The following is a 22,573-nucleotide window of genomic DNA, read 5'->3' on the forward strand; positions in this document are numbered from 1 at the left end:
TGGAATAAAACAGAAATCAAAATTGTGACAGGGAGATGAGCAGGGCTGTGTGTGTGGACAAAGACTCGGTCAGGAAAGCGGGTTTGGAAGGAAGTTTGGGGCCTGCTGAAACAAGTGCTCACATTCGGCCAAGACACCATCTTCCACAAATACTGTCTCTAGATAGTCTTGGAACATGCACTTAACTGAGCTGTAAGACACAACCCCAGTGCACACTGGAGAGCAAAACCAGCATCTCTGAGGGGAAACCCGAGTCCTGTGCTGGCGGGAAAGCAGGGCCAGGCCCGTGGGTCAAACGTGGAAGTTCCAGGGTCAGGAGGAATCAAAACTGGGCTCCCACAGGACAATGTCCAGGGACACTGCCCAGGGCCAGGGGGCACCAGGAGAATGGCCAAACCATGAACCAAGGAGCCTCGCCTGGGACGGTCTACACTCAGAGCACAGTCATGGAGCCCAGACAGACACCAGGGGCCACTGGGATCAGAAAGCAGGAGGGTCAGCTCCCTGTAAAAGGCCGGAAAGGCCTGCAGGCATTTCCTGAGGGGGGTCTAACTTTCCAAATGAAGGGCAACGCTTCTGCTGAATTCAGGTGACACTGAGCTGCGGTGGTCCCAGGGCAGGGGGCAGTCCTTGTGTATGACTCAGGGACGCTGCTGTCACTTACCCGTCTGAAAGCCACTGGTAACCCGGGCTATCCGGGTTGGCTGAGCAGGAATAGACCTCAACTCTGTCGGCCACCATGAAAGCGGAGTAGAAACCCACTCCAAACTGGCCAATGATCTTGCTGCTGGCCTCTGCCTGGTTCTGCAGCGCGTCCAGGAAGGCCTGTGGGGCAAAGGCTGGTCAGGGGGAGGGCTTCACCCCCAAGAGAGGACGAACGCTGCGCCTCCCTATGCGCGTCCCTCTAATGGCTAAGATACCATTTCATCCTCCAGACAAACACACCACCCATTTTACCCCCCGAGAACAATGCCACGGAGCAGTAAAGTGAGTTGCCCAAAGACCCCAAGCTGGGCAGCAAGGGGACCGGTTCTGTATCTGCTTGCTAGGGCTTGTAACCCTGCCTGTCGCCATGGGCCACACCCCCCGGAGTGAGGAAGGGCAGGGTGAGTGAGTGCACACATCCTTCCTGCAGGAAAGGGGGGAGTGGCAGCTTCTGAGGTTTAGTAGGTGAAGTGGTATGACACGCATGCCCAGATGTGTCTTCTGCATGTCTCCTAGATTCCATGCTTCATGGGGAAAGAGTACATACCAAGTACATGCTTTGTATGACGTACCACCGGGCACTTAACTATTATAACTCAAGTTATCAAATTTCCTAAGATTAAAAATCAAGCAAAATGAATGCACTCATTGCTATGAATACTGTCCAATTGAACATTCTGCGATTATGTAAATGTTTTATATGGTCCAATATGGTAGCTACTGACCTCATTTGACTAGTGCAAATGAGGAACTAAATTTTAAATTGTATTTAATTTCAATCCAAATGGCCACATGTAGCTAGTGAGATAGCACAGACTTCCCTTGATAGAAATACAATATATGTAATGGGGGGGGTGGGGGGGGCAGGTTATAATAAAGAAGTTTTTTAAAAGTGGAAATTTCTGCCCTGCTGGTGTGGCTCAGTGGTTGAGCATCAACCTATGAACCAGGAGGTCAGGGTTCGATTCCCGGTCAGGGCACATGCCCAGGTTGCAGGCTTGATCCCAGTGTGGGGCCTGCAGGAGGCAGCCAATCTATGACTCTCTCAACATGGATGCTTCTCTCTCTCTCTCCCTCTCCCTCTCCCTCTCCCCTCCTCTCTGAAATCAATAAAAAAATGTGTGTGTGTGTTTATTTATATATATATATATATATATATATATATATATATATATATATATATATGTATGTATATATATATATATTTTTTTTTTTTTTAAGTGGAAATTTCTGTAAATCACTTTGGACCAGTAAGTAGACTATTTTCAAGCACTTGGCACTAAGTGCCATTTTAGGCACCACTTAGGCCCACAAAACAAACAAGAAGCATTTGGTCACCAAGGAGAAGCACAAAGACAGCCAAGGGCCACCAGCCTTTGTCTTGGGCTGGCACAAAAGCTGCTGGAGGAGGACACCTTGACCACTGACACCTGCCTCCCCTCACAGGCTTCAAGTTGCACAGCAATCAACCACCCGCAATGGGCACCCTGTCTCCACAAAGGGTTTCTGAAGGACCACCCTGCCTACAGACACTGCAGGCAAATTCACTCTTGTGATCCTTGTCTGAGAGGAGGAACACTCACTTGTGCCTGCCCTCTTTGCCTCAAGCCTATGCGGCTCAAGCATTCACTGAGAAATGAGTCAGAGAAAAGCTTCAGGAGGCAGAATGGCACATTCCAGACTCAGACCAACAGGCTCTGAACCTTGGGCCGGTCAATTCCCAACTACGCAGAAGTACTTATTTCAGCCTTTTCATCTATAAAATAATAGCACCTTCCTCAGATGTCCCCGACCACACAGTGAAGTCATGTCACATGGGGTTCCACAGCACCAACACGGAGCTCCCACCAGAGAATATTCCTACTGAAGCTGGTGTTCAGAGCGAGCTGGCACCTCCCTCTCCAGTGGGAGCTGCCTGTTAAGGACAGGAAGGAAGGGGCACTGAGAGGCTTACCTTTGACCCCGACTTGGCGATTGTTCCCAGGTTAGACACCAACTCCTCCTGTGTCATCCCAATGCCAGTGTCCTAGGAGAGAGACACGCTAAGCACCAGAGTGCCGGCACCTGGGCAGGTGTATGGACAGCCCTGAGTCACAAGTGGCATCAATTACACTTGCCAGGCAGGGCCCAGAAAATGGCACATGGTCATCAGAAAAGACAAATTCTAGTCATACCAGCCATACCTCAGGAGAAAACCTCACTAGAAAATAGACTCATATACCAAAGAGAAAACCGGTCCAGAAACAGAGCTGCGGAGTGTCACTTGATTTTCAACAAAGGTTCCAAGATAATTTCATGGAGAAATGAAAACCAAATGGTGCTAAAACACTGCATAGCCACATGCAAACATTAATCTCAACTCTGACCTTACTTACACCATACACAAAAATGGATCACGGACCCAAGTGTAAGAGCTAAGATTGTAACACTTTAGAGGGAAATATAGGAGAATATAACTTTGAAACAGACATTTCTTAGGTCACTAAAAGCATGAAGCATGTTAGAGAAAAGTGATAAACTGGACTTCATTAAAATTAAAAATGTCTGCTTTTCAAAAGCCACCTAAGAAAATAAAGACAAGCCACAGACTGCACCCAAGCCTGAAGTTAGGTGTCAATCTGTTAACTAAAAATTTAAGAAGAACCCTCTCAGAAACCACTTCTTTCCTATCCCACCAGTGTCTGAAGAGCACCTTTCCCTCAAACAGGCCTTCCACTTACAGTGAGGCCAGCACACAGGTGGGGCATAGGCGGGGGAGGGGAGAAGTGGGCTGATCTGACCCCCAAGGGGACAGAAGCTGGACATCAGAAAGATACATAAATATAATATTTATGAGCACAAGACCTGGGAATATTTCCTGAAAAGTCCCTTTTAACTTTGGAAGTTGGTGCTTTACCCTTCTTCAAAATTCTTCTTTGCAACCTAGTAATAATGAACATGGAAACAATGATGGCCTCTTTGTTCTCTAATTTCTTCATGGCCTGTGATCCCTAGATGAGTTTTAATCGCCTCAAAAAGGTCCTTAGTAGCCCCTCCCTGCTCTACTCCACAGAAAAGAAAGTGTACACTGGTCAAAAATCAATGAACTGAACTGGTGAATTTTATTATATGCAAATCATACCTCAATTAATCTTATTAAAACAACAACAAAGACAAGCACACACATAGAGACCAGAGAGAATAAGTAAACAAGAGCACACAAAAGACGCCTGCAGCAAAGTCCTGAGCAGGTGAGCCAGTGTACGTGGTGGAGGCAGGAAGCCTAAAGAAAAATGCCCACTTAGAGCCCCACTGAGGCACATCCTGCCACCCCCACATAGAAGCACACCCCAAAATTCCACCATGACTCTGGATGACAGGTTCTGAAGCAGCTTTTTCGGGATCATAATGTCCCCTTCGGTACACTGCCTGATAAACCTTCTTTGCCTTTCTAACTTTTTGACCTTAAAATTTTCAAAAGGTTACAACAGCAACCAAAAGTATTGCTTCATCAAAAGCAAGACTGTTAATTCAAAGAGCAGGATAAGATTAAAAATAGTACTACAGAATATAGGTACATGGGAAAATATGCTTTACAAATGAACAACAACAGTTGAGGCCCTGGCCAGTGTGGCTCAGTTAGTTAGAGCATCATCCCATGCACCGAAGGGTCTTGGGTTCGATTCCCTGTCAGGGCACATGTCCAGGTTGCAGGTTCAATACCTGGTTAGGGCACATACGGGAGGCAACCAATCAATGTTTCTTTCTCACGTCGGTTGATCTCTCTCTCTGGAATCAATGAAAAACATATCCTCAAGTGAGGATTAAAAAAAACCCCAACAACGATGCAATATACAAATCTTGTAACATAGAAACCCACACCTGAAACCTATATAATCATGTTGACCAATGTTACCCCAATAAATTTAATTTTTCAAAAATGAAGAGTGCGCAATAAAAATTTAACAGTGAAACCTATATAATTTTATTAACCAATGTAACCCCCAGATAAAGTCAATAAAAGTATGAAAAAATATGAAGAGTACCTTAAAAAATAATGTAGTTTAAAAATGTTTAGACATGTAAACAAATGCATAGATACCAAAAACCTAAATAGACAGATGGGTTATTTTAAATTTCCTCCTTTTCTACTTATTTGTGTTTTCCAAACTTTCTACATTGAACAAGTGTTGTTGTGGTTGTATATTAAAACAAGAGTTATTATAGCTGTAAAGATGGTCAGCACAACCCTTGGGGCCTAGAGGCGTAACAAACGGGCAGGTCCGTCTCCTCTCCCCCAGTGAGCGAAGAGGACCACCTCCCGTCACCTCAATGGCATCAGCACAAGAGGCAGGGAGGCGGCCACCCGTCAGGACGCAGGAGGAGGCACCTGGATTGTGATGGTGCCTCTCTCCGTGTCCGTCTGCAAGTGAATCTCCATTTCTGGCAGCGTCTGGCCTTCAGACACCAGCTTGTGACGCAGCTTTTCCAAGGCATCGCTAGCATTGGAGATCAGCTCCCGAATAAACACCTGCAGGAATGAACATAGATGCTAACAATGCAGGACCTATTGGTTAGCAGCATCTGCAGCAACTGCTAAGAGGAGGAGAGAATTGCCACAGAATATTCAGTTTTTAACCATAAAGACTTCCCACAGCTTTATACAGTACCCTCTAACTCTACTGATTGTTCCTCCTGAAAATCAAGCCTGAAGTTAGGTGTCAATCTGTTAACTAAAAATTTAAGAAAAACCCTCTGAGAAACCACTTCTTTCCCATCTCTTTCCCAGGAATGACAAAATATTTCGCAAACATCTTTCTCCTACTCACTGAAGAAAGACTCTCTGGGTTTGGCTTCATTTACTCTAGGACAGTGGTCGGCAAACTCATTAGTCAACAGAGCCAAATATCAACAGTACAACGATTGAAATTTCTTTTGAGAGCCAAATTTTTTAAACTTAAACTATATAGGTAGGTACATTGTTATTAACGTAATTAGGGTACTCCTAAGATGGCCTCAATCTGACTGAGGTACGTTCGCTGAGGTTGACCCCTTCCAACTCTCCCATCCACACTCGTCTTGTATACTTGTTTCATTTATCTCCTTTCCAAAAACCGACTTCTGCGCATGGGCCACGAAGTTTCAATCGCACTATACGTGCGCGCCCGCGCGTGGTATTTTGTGGAAGAGCCACGCTCAAGGGGCCAAAGAGCCGCATGTGGCTCGTAAGCCACGGTTTGCCAACCACTGCTTTAGGATCATCAAAAACTGGCCTACCATGTTCAGGAAAAAAAGGGCCACAGGCCCTGGCCAGTTTGGCTCAGTGGATAGAGCATCGGCCTGTGGACTGAAGGGTCCCGGGTTTGATTCTGGTCAAGGGCAAATGCCTGGGTTGCGGGCTCGATCCCCACTAGGGGGCGTGCAGGAGGCAGCCGATCCATGATTCTCTCTCATTGATGGTGTTTCTCTCTCTCTCCCTCTCCCTTCCTCTCTGAAATCAATATATATATATATATATATATATATATATATATATATATATATATATATATATATATATATATATATATATATATATATATATATGTTAAAGGGCCACAGGCCCCCTCAGCCACCAGTGTCTGAAGAGCACCTTTCCCTCAAACAGGCCTTCTACTTACAGTGAAGCCAGCACACAGGTGGGGCAGGGGTGGGGGAGGGGAGAAGTGGGCTGATCTGACCCCCAAGGGGACAGAAGCTGGACATCAGAAAGATACATAAATATAATATTTATGAGCACAAGACCTGGGAATATTTCCTGAAAAGTCCCTTTTAACTTTGGAAGTTGGTGCTTTACCCTTCTTCAAAATTCTTCTTTGCAACCTAGTAATAATGAACATGGAAACAATGATGGCCTCTTTGTTCTCTAATTTCTTCATGGCCTGTGATCCCTAGATGAGTTTTAATCGCCTCAAAAAGGTCCTTAGTAGCCCCTCCCTGCTCTACTCCACAGAAGTCCAAGAGATCCTCGAGAACGAAGGAAGTATACCAGTTGATGAGAAAAGGGGCTTTTAAATTACCAGCAAAATTAATTAATTTCCAGAGTCAATTGGCCCAAAGAATCATCTAGATATTTACCCAAGCAGATTTTGGCAAAAATACTTTGGCTGGTAACTAAGATTAAGATCTGTCTAAATTTAGTGCATTCTCAGAGCTAATATACTATCTGGCATCTCCCCCAGAATAGTATAAAAACAGTTTTGCAAAAAAACAAAAAAACAAAAACCCTTGCTATGCTAGGAGTGACTGAAGGTACCGCACCTCTTTTTCTGAGTACAAGGAACGGGCAACAATGTCCAGAAGCTTCTTTGTCTCAGCCTGGAACTCATGTTTGGAAACAGAACCTAGTAATGAATCACAGACACAGCAATAAAGTTTAATTTCTATTTTCATGGAAGAATATGCTACACACCATTCAAAAGAATGTTTAAGGTAATGAGTTTTAAACATTTTGCCAGAGAAAATAAAGAAGAAAGAAACCAATTCTCTGGGGCTCTATGGCAGGATCTCAGGAGCAGAACAAACCTAGTGGGGCCTCCTTCTCCACAGAAAGGGGCAAAGGAAGACAACTCTCACCCGCCTGTACTTCCCAACGTGTCCAGTCATGAGAATCGGCCTGGATCAACAACCAGACCCTGGACTCCAGTCTTCAAAACACTGGTTTCCAAATTAATTACTTATGAAGCAGAATAACAAGAAAACCTCAGTCTCAACCTAAACATCAAAGATTCTGTTGTCTCATTTGAAAGCCAGAAATGGACCCACTTTGGGACTGGCTCTAGAGACTGCTTCTCTACACTTCTTAGGAATGAAAGGACAACTTCAGCGTGTGGTCCTGCATCGGCCAGGCCAATAATGAGTTTCCTTCTGGCTTCCATGATTATTAACAGATGTGCCATGAATCATTATTTAGAAGGTGCCCCGTCGCAAACCCATGGGTGACCACTAGAGGGGGCAATACACCAGAATGAAAGTTGGGAGTTCCGAGGACACATTCATTGTTTTGAGGAACGCTCCCTCCAACCAAGACCTTCCTGTGTCTGAAGCGAGTGGGTGGTTCCAGCAATCATTACTTCCACCTCAAAAACCTGCCCTCACCAGCCAGCCAGGAGCTAAGCCTTCCCAGACCCCAACACAGCTGAATGCAGTACCCTGTACGGTCTCTGTGCTGCTAATGATGGAATGTGGGGGCTCCTCCTTCTGGTCCTCTGCAGCCTGTGAGCTGAATGGACGTGCAATGTGGAAGCTCAAAGCCAGGTTTCGCCTGGGGCAACTGGACTGGACCGGGGCTCTCCAAGGACACAGAACTGGTTTTCCTGAAAAGACAAACATGCACAAAGAATAAGCCCTCGGGAACAGATGACCTAATGTGGTCATCAACGTATTTGGTAACATCCTCACCCAAGTCAAATACCAGGAAGTATCGGAACTCAGGGGCAGAATTCCGGAGACAGACAGGGCCACGCGGCGCCACTTCCCACACACACCCCCAGTGAGGTCTTGTATCAAGTCCCCAACTCAAACATCCCTCATCCCTCAGTGCTCACAGCCCCCACAGGAGCCTGAACAAGGACAGGCCAGCCTTCCTCACTTTAACTGCAATGAAAAAATGTAGAAAATATGTCCCCCTGAGAGGAATCCAAATGTTTAAATGTTAATATTCTGAAACAGTCTCCTCTTCTAAAGGATCTTTGTTGATTCCTTTATTTTCATTTTTGTCTGAAACTGTCAGTTTTTTAAATTAGTGTACTGAAAAAAGGAAAAGTAGCGAGGGATCTCTTCTACCTCAGGAAGGGGCCTCACTCTCTCACCTTTTCTGTAACTGCTCAGCACAGTGGCCCCAGGAACCACTGCAAAGGAAGATGGGAAACCCGTCATATGCTGGTGTCCCCGGCCCGGCGGACAGATGGTACAAACACAAGTGGACACCTCCACTGTACCTGGCGGGAATCAATCCTCACTACAGCCCCTCAGGACAGTGTCCCGCACCAACTCCAGGACCACCAGCCTGGGGACTGGCATCAGTCAGTCTGTGCTTCATGGCCAATGCTTTCAAGGCTACAGGTCAGACATGCAAGACCCTCCGAGTGGAAGTCTAGACCTTGCTGAATGGTGCCTGACAGAATGTCCAGAAATAACCTTATGGTTTTAAAATCAACATATCAACTTCCACATGCCTACAAGGTATACAAAGTTGACTTTTTTTTTTAGCTTATTCCTAGATTTATAAATAACATGGCCTTAGCCATTACCTCTGTGCAGAATACTTTAAAAACATCTATCCCGCCCTGACCAGTTTGGCTCAGTGGATGGAGCGTTGGCCTGCGGACTGAAGGGTCCTGGGTTCGATTCCGGTCAGGGGCATGTACCTTGGTTGTGGGCACGTCCCCGGTAGGGGGTGTGCAGGAGGCAGCTGATGGATGTTTCTCTCTCATCGATGTTTCTAGCTCTCTATCCCTCTCTGTGAAAAATCAATAAAATATATTTAAAAAAAAATCTATCCCAACTCAAAAAATATTCAATTTCCAGTCTAAATTTTTAATTCTCTGTGCCTAATCTCAGTGTTTACTTTACCCATAGAGCTTTAAAAAAAAAGGAGCAAAACAAATAAACAAACAAAAACCCCGGGGTATCTCTTTCTTCTGGAAGTAAAAGATACTTGGTTAGAGGGCTGCTCTGCACCAGGCCAGGGGAGCTGAAGTCCCTGAGCTCCCAGCCAGCCCCCCAGCCCAGGCAGAGAGCCCACGGTGAGCTCTTCCCTCCAGGAACAGCACTCCTGGACACATTTGGAGACATGAGCACGTTTCCCACCAAAGGTGGGGGCCCTCTGCCTAAAAGCACAGTTAGACTCCAGGGACAAAACCAGTGAGAGGGGGATAAAGAAGAGATGTCTGAGGGACGTCAGACCCAAGTTCACTTCAGGATGGGATCTGGATTTAAATTCTACATGAAACACTGTGATCCAGACAGACTGACGTCGGAGCCACTAAAATGAGGAGGATGAAGGAGGCCCTCCAGAAGAGAAGACCTCCTCATTTCAGCAAACACTGACAGCCTTTTAGACAATCTTTCACCTAATATTCCTCTTACCCGCTTCCACCTGGCAACCACTCCCTCTACCTGGCCAAAGGGAAGGGCAGAGGTGCAGTCTTCCCAAGTCTTCTTCCAGTAGAGACATTAGGTAGCGTTTACCACGGCCCCTATCCCCTCCAGCCACGTGGGCAGTCCTCCCCTGTCCAGTCCCTTGTCCCTGCCTACCTTCGAGCTCGTCTCCTACACAACAGTCTCCCCAGTGCATCCCCTAAATTTCTACACATTCATCTTCTGACACCAATTCCATCTTACTTCCCCAATTTTGGAGGATTTATTCCTGAATGCAACCTTGTCAACTCTAAATGCTTCGGGGTGGTATTCCAGGCCCTCCACCAAACCACTCCACAAACCAATAGAATTCTACCTCCTTCCAGAAGCCCCAACCCAGCAGGTCTGCTAACATCCTCCATACACCTTGTGCCCCTACCTGTATGGTAACCAGCACTGGGGGTGCCTCTGCCCTCCTCTCCATATACCATCAAGCTCGATCTTGACAAACAGGGAGCACTTTGACACCCCAAACATTAGATTTCACACCCTCAAGAAGAGATGCTGGTTTTCCTCACTGGTGAATTTATTTGGAGTATTCTTGATCCACTCCATTTGCATAAAAGCAGAATTTACTGAATTAATCTTTTGTTATTGGTTTATTAATCCTCACCTGAGGATATTTTTTCCATTGATTTTTAGAGAGAGTGGAAGGGAAAGAGGGAGTGGGAGAGGGATAGAGACCGAGACACTGATGTGAGAGAGGCATCACCCCGACCAAGGCCGGGGGTGAAACCTGCAACCCAGGTACATGCCTTTGACTGGGAATTGAACCCGAAACCCTTCTGTGCACAGACTGACGATCCAACCATTGAGCTATACTGGCTAGGGCAATCTTTTTTTTTTTTAATCCTCATTCAAGGACATGCTCAGAGAGAGTGCTCACAACATTGATCTGTTGCTTTCTGTATGAGCCTGACGGGAACAAACCCAGGTATGTGCCCTAATCAGGAATCCAACTGGCAACCTTTTAGTGTACAGGACGACACTCAACCACTTGAGCCACTCTGGCTGGGCTTACCATTTATCCTCACTTCCTGCCCTGCCTTGCTCTGCTAGCAGAGTCCTTTCCTTGCCATCTATCTTTTGGTCCTCAGAAAAGAACAGGTTGCATTCTCCCATTGCCTCTCAGCTAAAACCTTCCCTACCCCAAGGAAAACCAGAAGTCAGAGGAAATCGAAAAATTCAGAGGCTAACGGCTCTTAGTATTTTGAGACCTCCATAACTGCCTGTTCTAAACCTGCCCCCAAATTAGTGTGTATATGTGGTGGGGGGCAGGGAGGGTAATGATGTTTGATATATGGCTGGCATACTTTTTCTAAAAATTTCCATTCTTATATGTATAAATATTTTAATCAAGTACACATCTTAGAGATCATTCCAAATCATTACAGAGAGCTGCTTATTCTTTTTAACAAACACAAAATGTTCTACTATGATGGGTACTAGTGCTCAATTTATGAATGTTCAAACTGCTTCCGGTTTTGTACTATTAAAAATAATGTTCCAGCCCTAGCCAGTTTGGTTCGGTGGGTAGAGCATCGGCACGTGGACTGAAGGGCTGTAGGTTCCATTCGGGTCAAGGGCACATGCCTCAGTTGCAGACTCGACCCCTGGCCCCGGTCAGGGTGCATGCAGAAGGCAACCACCCAATTGATGTGTCTCTCTTACATCGATGTTTCTCTCTGTCTCTCCCCCTCCTTTCCACTCTCTTAAATCAATGGGAAAATGTCCTGAGATGAGAATTACCAACAACAAAAAAAATGTTTAAAAAAACATAATGCTCCAAAGTGTTATCTATTGCATGCTACCCTTCATGGAAGAAAGACAGGAATACAGGAAAATATCTGTTTCCACTAATCTGTGCAAAAAAAACCCACAGGAAGGATAAACTACAAACTAATGAGATTGTGTGTATTGATTTCCTAGGGCTGTGTAACCAAATGCCACAAACCCAGTGGACGAATACAACAGAAATGCATTCTCCCACAGTTGTGGGGGCCAGAAAGCCGAAATAAAGGTGTTAGCAGGGCTGACTCCTTGTGGAGGCTCTAGGAGAGTTCGTCCACACCCCTCTCCCAAGCTTCAGGTGTTACCCACAATCCTTGGTGCTCCTGGCTTGTAAGTGCATCATTCCAACCTCTGCCTCTGTCATCACACAGCCCTCTCTTCCCTGTGTGTATATCCTGTGTCTAAATTTACCTCTTCTTTGTTTTTTGTTTGGGTAACCCTCACCTGAGGATATTTTTCCATTGATTTTTATAGAGTGGAAGGGAGGAGGAGAGACACAGAGAAACATCGATGTGAGAGGCACACATCAACACATTGATCAGTTGCCTCCCACATGAGCCCTGACCATGGCTGGGGTTCAAGTCTGCAACTAAGGTACTAGAATGTGCCCTTGACTGGAATCGAATCTGTCGGGACCCTTCAGTCCGCGGGCCGATGCTCTATCCACCTCAGTAGCAATGGGCACACCTGGCACCAGGGAGAGCGACCATCCTGGAACTGCCCACCTGAAAGTTGTATCTCCCAGGAAGCACCTTCATCCTGGGCAAACCAGGGTGGGCAGTCACCCTCCCTGGCACCAGATCTTGGTTTGTAAATACCACTGTCCGCTGAACGGAATCAGGACATTGGAAAACACACAAGATAAGCCTGGAATACCTTGGGGTGCCAGAAAGTGATGAAGGACGCAGAAGGGGTGGGGCATGCCGGAAGGACACAGGCTCCTACAGGAAGGTGTGCCCAACAGCAAAATCTAGGACAATCCGGGCAACAGAATAATGAAAGTAATGGACTGCAAACTGACAAATAAAAGAAGTACCTGTTAGTCCATACTTAAATAAATAATAAACAAATGGGAGGGGTGGAGAAAGGGCCTTCCTTACAGTAGACCTGCAATTAATATATGTATAAGGAATGATGGAATAGACATCACCATTAAGCAAGCATAGTAATAGTTGTGACAGGTATAAATTGTTGATGGCTATTTAAAGGTCCACCAGAAACAGAATATTTGCATAATCTCAAACTATGCCCCCACAAGATACTTATTGATTTTAAAGAGAAAAACCAGTTTACCATGGAGAAAGTAGCAAATACCCCTTAACGAAGTGATCACAATCACCATCATCAGGAATGAAATGAGTCAACATCCTGCAACTCCTGGTGTGGTGAGCGGGCATGGCCTTCCTTTTGTCAAGCTCTTGCCAAAAATGTATCTCAATCTAATGACAAGAAAACATCAGACAAACCCAAATTATGGGACCTCCTATAAAATAAATGGTCAAAGGCACCAAGGTTCTGAAGGACAAACACAGACTGAGGAACCATCACAGACTGGAGGGGACTGAAGAAATATGACTAAGTGCAATGTAGATTCCTGGACCAAAATAAGGAAATCAATGGGAACACTGGCTAACTTAAAAGAAAATCGGCAGATAACTGAACAGTGTTGTTTAATGTTATTTCAGTTGTCAATAGCTGTACAATAGTTATGCAAGATATTAATGTCAGGGGAAACTAGGTGAAGAGAGGGAATCCTGAGTACTATTTTTATAACATTTCTGTAAAGTAGGAGATTAATTCAAAATAAAATGTTTCAAAATAAAAAAAATGCTTTAGAAATACTCTTATACATGTGTCATTTCACTTATGCATGAGTTTACATCTTAGTATACATCTAGTCCAGGGTTATGGCTAGTTTAAAATATGGTCAGTGCTGCCAAGTCACCCTCTAGAGAGTCTGTATCAGCTTACATGCCCACCAGCAACATATGAGAGTGTGTATCACCCCAACCTCATGCCAACACAGTGCTACTATGAAACTTTTGGATCTCTGCTATCAGTCAGGTAAAAATGTTATTGCACTTACATTTTCATTTACATTTATCTTATGAGCAATATTGAGCATCTATCCATATTTTAAAATATTTTATTTTGTCTTTTTTTGTTAATGGACTGTTGATATTCTCTGATCATTTTTCTACCACATTTTCTATCTTTTGTTTATTGATTTGTAAGTGCTCTTTACACACAAGGTGTCCCCAAAAAATGTATATAAACTTTGACAGCTGATAATTCACTTAATTTTCACTCCTTTGCAGGTTTAACTGATTTGAAATAATGGGTAAAGCCAGACTAAGCTTTAAACAAAGAAAATTTAGCCACTAGACTTTTTTATGGGGATACATAAAATATAAAGTTTATGGTACAAGCCTGGCAATAGTTGACCAGCAATAATTAAGGGCACAAACATACCAAACTAAATGATTCTTGATGTTTGCAATTCCATTGCTTGGCATTATCAGCAGTGCCTGCTCCATCAGTTTGAAAATAGACACTGACAAAAACTTACTCATTTCTGAAGATTCTTTAAAACTCTGAAAATGAAATGTATGTTAATAAACACTGACTTTATAATCATTCGAAGTGTGTATACATTTTTGGGGACACCCTATATTAAGGAAATTAGTCTTGTTTGTAAAGGCCTTTGTAACTCCAATATTAAACAATTTTCTCTTGTTTTATTTTTCCTATATCTTTTGTTTTTCCTCCACTTAGTACTCAAAATACTTTTAAAAGGATTTAATATGTTGTTTATAATGGGAGTAATGGAAGTCCTCATAGTTTGGGAAAGGGGAAAAAATAAGCAATCTATATTTCCAACCAGGATTTGAAGACTTTTCAACATAATTCCAAGATTAGATTAAGCAAGAGCACTATTAAGAACAGGTTTGATTTCAAGTTAATTGAACTTTCTACAATGGCTTTAAGAATAAACCAATAATGCAATAAATCTGCCTGAGCCAGATACAAACACACTCTGTGCCCAGTATCTGTCTTCATGTTTCCTCTACACCCTATGAGAAAACCACAAACCTCAGTGTCAGGCTACAATGTCACAATGTTAATCTATTCAGTGGTTTGGGGTTACACGAAATGGGAAGCACTAATAATTTGAATTTCACAAAACACACAGACACACAGACATACACACACAGACACACACCTGCTGGTGCTCATGCTCTTTCCTCTACCTGCAACCACATCCTATCTTTCCACCTGAACTGCTTCAGGCCCAGTGTGAGGCCTCTCTTCCATCAAGTCTCCTGTCCCCCGAGTTGACAATAATCTCTCCCTACTATAAATTCAGATCACTTATTTTCTATGCTGCTTATTTAAAATTTCTGCTATAAGCCAACTTGTGGTATTTCTTCTACTATTAACTTTTTGTCAATGTATAGCTTATGTTACCAAATTAACAAGCTTATATTTCTTAGTATCCAACTTTTTCAAGACAAGAACATCCACATTTTGGGGGAAGACAAAGCATCTAGTAGGAAAGCAGCTCTTTTTACAATCATGGAACGTTTTATCAGCATAAACACCACTATGCTCAAGCAGAAGAATATTAGGTCAGCCAACAGACAGTGTTAGTGGTCCTACAAGGCCTTTTTTTTTTTTTTTAACTAGTAAGCAGCAATTAAAAATGCAACTGCCTGTAGGAACCGCCAAATGAGTCGAAACACGATGAGGTTCTGGCAGGTGTAGCTCAGTTGGTTGAGCAACATCCCATGCACCAAGAGGTTGCCGGTTCAATTCCCTGTCAGGGCACATGCCTGGGTTGTGGGCTCGCCCCAGGAGGCAGCCAATCAATGGTTCTCTCTCTCTCTGCCTCTCCTCTTCCTTCCCCCATCTCTCTAAAATCAATAAGAACATATTTAAAAACAAGAATGGGTATTTCTTTTGCTTTTTAAAAAGATCACCATCTATCAGCCATAGTCCTTACTATGATATTGTTTCATAACTGCATCTTAAGTTATGCACTTTAAAAAAATGTTTTTATTGATTTCAGAGAGGAAGAGAGAAGGAGGAATGAAAACATCAATGATGAGAATCATCATATATGTCATATATATTTTTTAAAATGTATACACACGCCCTGACCGGTTCGGCTCAGTGGATAGAGCATCGGCCTGCGGATTGAAAGGTCCCAGGTTCGATTCCGGCCAAGGGCATGTACCTTGGTTGCGGGCACATCCCCAGTAGGAGGTGTGCAAGAGGCAGCTGATCGATGTTTCTCTCTCATGGATGTTTCTAACTCTCTAGCCCTCTCTCTTCCTCTCTGTGAAAAATCAATAAAATATATTTTAAAAAAATAAAAATAAAAGAAATGTATACACACTTTAACAGCTGACAGCTCAATTTTGAAAATGAAATGTATTTTAATAAACAGTGCCTTTATAATTATTCAAAGTGTGTGTATATAGTTTTTGGGATAATATACTGTGTGTATATATATAAATTTTTTTAAAAGAATAGTTTATTAATTTCTAGAGGAAGGGAGAGGGAGACAGAAACATCTATGTGAGAGCGCAACATCAATCAGCTGCCTTCTGCAAACCCCCCACCAGGGATTGAGCCTGCAACCTTACATGTGCCCCTGACCAAACCAGCAACTTCCTGGTACATGGGACAATGCCCAACCAAACTGAGCCACATTGGCCAGGACTATATATATTTTTCAAATATGATTTTATTGATTTTAGAGAGAGACAGTGAGAAGCATCAATGTGAGAGAGAAACATCAATTGGCTGACTCCTGCACGCACCCCAACTGAAACCAAACCTGCAACCCACCCAGGCATGTCCCCTAACCAGGAATCAAACCAGCTACCCTCTGGTACACAGGATGTTCAACCAACTGAGCCACACCAGCCAGGGCTATGTCCTATATTTTGACCATTCAGCGATGGCCCTCTCTTTGTTACTTGTTTTGTTTCCTTGTATTCAGGGAGTTGGATGTTTCTTGAAAGGATGTAAGTATAAGTATACCTTAGTAGAAAATTATTCACACAAGCCCTGAAACATAATAGGGTGAAAATGTTTGAGCACACCAGTGGTAAGAACTTAGACATTTTTGAGGGAATACAAATCTTTATTTGACACATAAGTGGAAAGTGAAGTGCTTTATGTGTAGAGTATTGATAATCTTAAAACAAATCTTACTGAGGTAATTGCTGAACTTAAGAAAGAAAATGTTTGAAGAAAGTTCAGATGTATAAATAAATGGAAAAACAAATCGATGTTTCTCTTCCTCTCTCTACAATCGATTTTTATTTTTTATTTTATTTTTTTGTTTTTTTTTAAAGTTGGGATTTTTTTTTTATAATATATTTTATTGATTTTTTACAGAGAGGAAGGTAGAGGGATAGAGAGTTGGAAACATCAGATGAGAGAGAAACATCGATCAGCTGCCTCCTGCACAACCCCCACTGGGAATGTGCTCGCAACCAAGGCACATGCCCCCGACCAGAATCGAACCTGGGACCCTTTAGTCCCCAGGCCAACGCTCTATCCACTGAACCAAACCAGCTAGGGCTACAATCGATTTTTTAAAAAAGAGAAGGTATATCCCTGACTGGTTTGGCTCAGTGGATAGAGCGTCGGCCTGCGGACTCAGGGGTCCCAGGTTCGATTCTGGTCGAGGGCATGTACCTTGGTTGTGGACACATCCCCAGTGGGGGGCGTGCAGGAGGCAGCTGATCGATGTTTCTCTCTCATCGATGATTCTGACTCTCTATCCCTCTCCCCTCCTCTCTGTAAAAAATCAATAAAAATTTAAAAAAAAAAAGAGAGAGAAGGTATAGCTAAAAAAAAAAAAAAAAAAAAAAAAAGCATTTGAGCCCTGACCAGTTTGGCTCAATGGCTAGAGCGTCGGCCTGTGGACTGAAGGGTCCCAGGTTCGATTCCGGTCAAGGGCATGTACCTTGGTTGCGGTCACATCTCCAGTAGGGGATGTGCAGGAGGCAGCTGATCGATGTTTCTCTCTCATGGATGTTTCCAACTCTCTATCCCTCTCCGTCCTCTCTGTAAAAAAAAAAAAAAAAAAATTATATATATATATATATATATATACACACACATTTATATATATATATTTTTTAAAGCATTCGATAAACTTATATAGAACTCAAAAAAATTTTACTTGATCCAAAAGAAGGCAAGAAAGGATGAAGAGAGGGGGAAAATGATAAGGGGCAAATAAAATGGTAGAGATAAATTCAACAATATCAATAATTACATTTTATGTTAATAGACTAATTGCTGATTATAAGGCAAGGATTGTCAGAACTGATAAAGCAAGACCTAATTATATACTGTCTACAAAACAATTATTTTAAATGCAAAAACATAGGTACTCTGAAAGTAAACGGATAGAAATGATATACCGTATAAAAAGTACACATAAGAAGGCCGGAGTGACTATATTAATAGCAGACGAAAGAGACTTCAAAATAAAAAGTATTACCAGAAAAAAAAGGATAGTTCAGGATGAAAACAAATACAATTCATCAGGAAAACTAAATCACAAATGTATCTGCCTAATAACAGAACTTCAAAATATATGAAGTTATAACTAAAAGAATTCAAAAACAAAAGAAAGCCCTAGCTGGTTTGGCTCACTGGATAGAGTGTCAGCCTGCAGATTGAAGGGTCCCAGGTTCGATTCTGGCCAAGGCCACATGCCTGGGTTGTGAGCTTGATCCCCAGTAGGGGGCGTGCAGGTGGCAGCCAATCAATGATTCTCTCTCATTGATGTTCCTATTTCTCTCTCCCTCTCCCTTCCTCTCTGAAATCAATAAAAAAATACGAAAACAAAACAAAACAAAGACAAGTATCACATGATCTCACTTATGTGGAATCTGATGAACAAAATAGATCCTGAGACAAAGAAGCATAGAACAGACTGTTGAATCTCAGAGAAAAGACAGGGTGGGTGGGTGGGAAGAGATTAACCAAAGAACTTGTAAGCATATATGCATAACTCACGGACACAGACAATAGTGTGATGAAGGCTTTGGGTGGGAGGTGGGTTAGGCTAGAAGGGGTCAATGGGGGAAGAAAGGGGGACATATGTAATACTTTCAACAATAAAGATTAAAAAGAAAAGAAAAAGAAAAAGCAATTCCACAGCCATAGTTGGAGATTTTAATATCCCTCTCTCAACAACAAATAGAACTAGATAAAAAAATAGAATAAATCAAGACACAGATCATCTGAACTACTGTGTGAAACACTCTGACTTAATGGATATTTATATAGGGTGTCCCAAAATTCACGCAAGAAGTAATTTTGATAGAAAACACAGGTTTATAATTAAAAATTGTAAATTTTTTATTGATTCATAAAGTATGCAGTATATGGTTATGTATGGAATAGCACATCGGGTAAATGGCCTCCATGGCTTTGCTGGCACATACGCAAAGCTGTGGTCTTCATTGGTCTTCATTGCCCCTGCTCCTGGGCCATAATTGGTACTTGGTAATGCTTATCAAATTGAAGGGATTGAAATCAAAGGGCAACAGGTATTAGAATCTGATTCACTAAACCAAGTAAAATTGGGCTTTTATTTTGTTGTTGTTGTTGTTGTTAATGCTCATGCAAAATTCAAATCTTGCATGAATTTTGGGACACGCTATAGAATACTAAACCCAACTGCAAAATACAGTTCTTGAAAAAGAATACATTTTTTCAAGTGCACAGGGTACATTCACTAGGAGACCATAAAATGGGCTACAAATCTCAATAAATTTAGAAGGACCGAAATCATAAAAGCTCTTCGATACAACAGAATTAAGTCAGAATCAATAATAATAAAATATCTAGAAAAACCCAAGTATCTGGAAATTAAACAACATATTTTAAATAATCCATAGGACAAGGAAGAAATCACAAGGGAAATGAGATAATACTATTTCAAACTAAATGGCAATGAAAATACAATATATTGAAAGTTGTGGAATACACCTAGAGAAGCACGCAGCAGGGAACTTACAGCTTTAAATGCTTATGCAGAAAAGAAGCCTAAAAGTCAATGATCTCAGGTTTTACCTCAGAAAAAAGAAGCACAAAGTCTCCCCAAAGAAAGTAGAAGGGAGGACTAACAAAGAACAGAAATCAAAGAAACAGAAAACTGACAATGGGAAAATTAACAAAAACTTGATTCTTGAACAAAACCAACAAAACTGATAACTCCAAGCTACACTGATGAACTAAAATGAGAATACCAACATCAGGAATGAAGGCAGGGCTCTCATTACAAGTTCCAATGGCATTTGAAGGATAATAAGGAAACGTAATGGACAAATTTATGGCAAGAAAGTTGACAATTTAGATGAACTATGGACAAATTCCTTGGGGGGGGGGAATCTATCCAGAGTGACAGAGGATGAAACAGAAATTCTGATTTGCTTTATCCTATCTAATAAAAGAGAAAAATGGTAATTGGTGTACGACGATACCCTTTTCATTGGCTAATCAGGGCTATATGCAAATTAACTGCCAACTAAGATTGGCAGTTAACTGCCAACAAGATGGCGGTTAATTTGCATATGTAGGCACAATGCAGGGAGGCGAAAAGGAAAGCAGGAAGAAGCCCCCTGCCACTGACAGTGATCGGAAACCCAGGGGGGATCTAAGAGCTGGGGGGCAGGGCAAAGGCGACCCCAGGGCCGCCTTTGCCCTGCCCCCCAGCCATGATCAGAGAATCAGGCGCCTCTGCCGCCCTGGCCAGTGATAGCAGGAAGTAGGGGTGGAGCCAGCGATGGGAGCTGGGCACGGTCGAAGCTGGCAGTCCCGGGAGCTAGGGGTCCCTTGCCTGGGCCTAAAGCGGAGCCCACGATCATGGGGCCGCTGCCACTGCGGGTCCCCGCTGCCCGGGCTGGACGCCTAGGCCAGAGGCGTTAGGCCTGGGCAGGGGCGGAGCCTGCAACCACGGGGAGCTGGGGGACCCCTGCCCAGGCCTGACACCTCTGCCGGAGGCCTCAGGCCTGGTCAAGGGGCCGATCCGGTGATTGGTGATCGAAGGGTGATGAGGGTCAACTCCTCTGGCCGAGGGATCAGGCCTGGGCGGGGGGCTGAGCCGGGGATTGGGGGGATATGATGGTCCCCTTGCCCAGGCCTGAAGCCTGGGTCAGAGGCATCAGGCTTGGGTGGGGGGTGGAGCAAGTGATCAGAGGGAGATGGGGGTCCCCTGCCCAGGCATGATTCCTGGGCCAGAGGCCTCAGGCCTGGGCGGGGGCCAGAGCCAGTGATCAGGGGGAGATGGGGGTCCCCTGTCCAAGCCTGACACCTCTGTCAGAGGCGTCAGGCGTGGGCAAGGGGCCGATCAGGCGATCGGAGGGTGATGGGGGTCAACGCCTGAGGGCTCCCAGTATGTGAGAGGGGGCAGGCTGGGCTGAGGGACACTCTCCTCCCCACACACACACCCAGTGCACGAATTTCGTGCACCGGGCCCCTAGTATCTAATAAAGAAATTTAATTTTTTTTTTTGGGGGGGGGGGTTATGAGTTTATTTGAGCCAAAGTGACGACATATACCGGGGAGCAAGATGGCAAATGCTCCTGAGTGTTTTCAAAATATCTCCACAACCCTGGCCCATGTGCTCAGTGGTTAGAGCATCAGCCACGTACCAAAGAGTTGCTGATTCAATTCCCAATCAAGGGAATGTATCTGGGTCGCAGGTTTGATCTCCAGCCCGTCAGGGCACGTGTAGGAGGCAACCCCAATCAACGTGTTTCTCCCCCTACCCCCAGCCCCCGCCAACCCTCCCTCCCTCCCATTCTCTCTAAAAACTAATGGGGAAAAGTATCGAGTGAGGATTAACAAATAGAAAAGTTTTATGAGGAGAGCATAGCCCTAAGTCAAAACCTGACAAATACATTACACACACACACACACACACACAGTAAAAGTGATAGACTAGCCCAGCTGGTGTGGCTCAGTGGTTGAGCGTCAACCCATGAACTACGAAATGGTGGTTCGATTCCCTGTCAGACCACATGCCTGGGTTGTGGACTTGCAGGAGGCAGCTGATAAAGGATTCTATCTCATCACTGATGTTTCTCTCTCTCCCTCTCCCTTCCTCTCCCGGAAATTAATAAAAAATAAAATATGGGGAGATTTATTCAAAAAAAAGCAATAGACTAATATCCCTCATGAATACAGACATGGAAGTTTTGAATAAAATATTAGGAAGTCAAATCCAGCAACATGTAAAAATGATACTATATCATGACCTACCCAGGTTTACACCAGGGATGCAACGCTGATTTAGCACTAGACAATCAATCGATATAGTTCACTTTACAAACAAACAACAACCACAAAAAGAACCAGCAGAAGAAATGGAACGAATGGGCTCAGAATGAAGGAACAAATGAGTATGGCTACTATAGCAAATTGCAGAGGGCAGGCCCATCTGTATAGGCAAGAGCTGCTACTCTGTTCTCAGAGACTGTCACCACCATCAAATGTAGGCAAGACTCTCAGAACTTTCAATTTTTCAATAGAAATAAGAAACTCAGCCCTAGCTGGTTTGGCTCAGTGGACAGAGCGTTGGCCTGTGGACTGACGGGTCTTGGGTTTGATTCCAGTCAAGGGCATATGCCTGGGTTGCGGACTTGATCCCCAGTAGTGGGTGTGCAGGAGGCAACCAATCAATTTTTCTCTCTCATCATTGATGTTTCTCTCTCTCTCTCCCTCTCCCTTCCTCTCTGAAATAAATAAAAATATATATATTTTTTAAAAGTAGGACAAAAAAAATGTGTTTTTTAAAAATAAACTCAAATATGTATGTGAAATCTGATTTTAAATGTTTGCAATTACCTCTTTAAATGTTTGGACCGAACAAAATTTATTT

At 43.6% G+C, this 22,573-nt stretch overlaps 1 protein-coding gene across 3 annotated transcripts in view; it reads right to left on the reverse strand.

Moving 5' to 3' along the window:
• The window catches only part of TRAP1 (TNF receptor associated protein 1), a 65,650-nt gene that overhangs the window by 19,327 nt on the left and 23,750 nt on the right, over nt 1–22,573 (reverse strand). The window contains exons 2-7 of one of the 3 annotated variants that reach the window (XM_059692952.1): nt 12,532–12,625; nt 7,875–8,039; nt 6,985–7,067; nt 5,075–5,215; nt 2,660–2,731; nt 665–825 (exon numbers count right to left, since the gene is read on the reverse strand). In XM_059692952.1, coding sequence (XP_059548935.1) covers nt 665–825; nt 2,660–2,731; nt 5,075–5,215; nt 6,985–7,067; nt 7,875–8,039; nt 12,532–12,625 — 716 coding nt within the window. Of the gene's footprint in view, nt 1–664; nt 826–2,659; nt 2,732–5,074; nt 5,216–6,984; nt 7,068–7,874; nt 8,040–8,534; nt 8,574–12,531; nt 12,626–22,573 lie in introns of all 3 variants that reach the window. The other 2 variants (XM_059692950.1, XM_059692951.1) reach the window with 2 other exon arrangements.

This window comes from Myotis daubentonii, chromosome 4 (genome assembly GCF_963259705.1).
Source record: "Myotis daubentonii chromosome 4, mMyoDau2.1, whole genome shotgun sequence".
Taxonomy (NCBI): Eukaryota; Metazoa; Chordata; class Mammalia; order Chiroptera; family Vespertilionidae; genus Myotis; species Myotis daubentonii.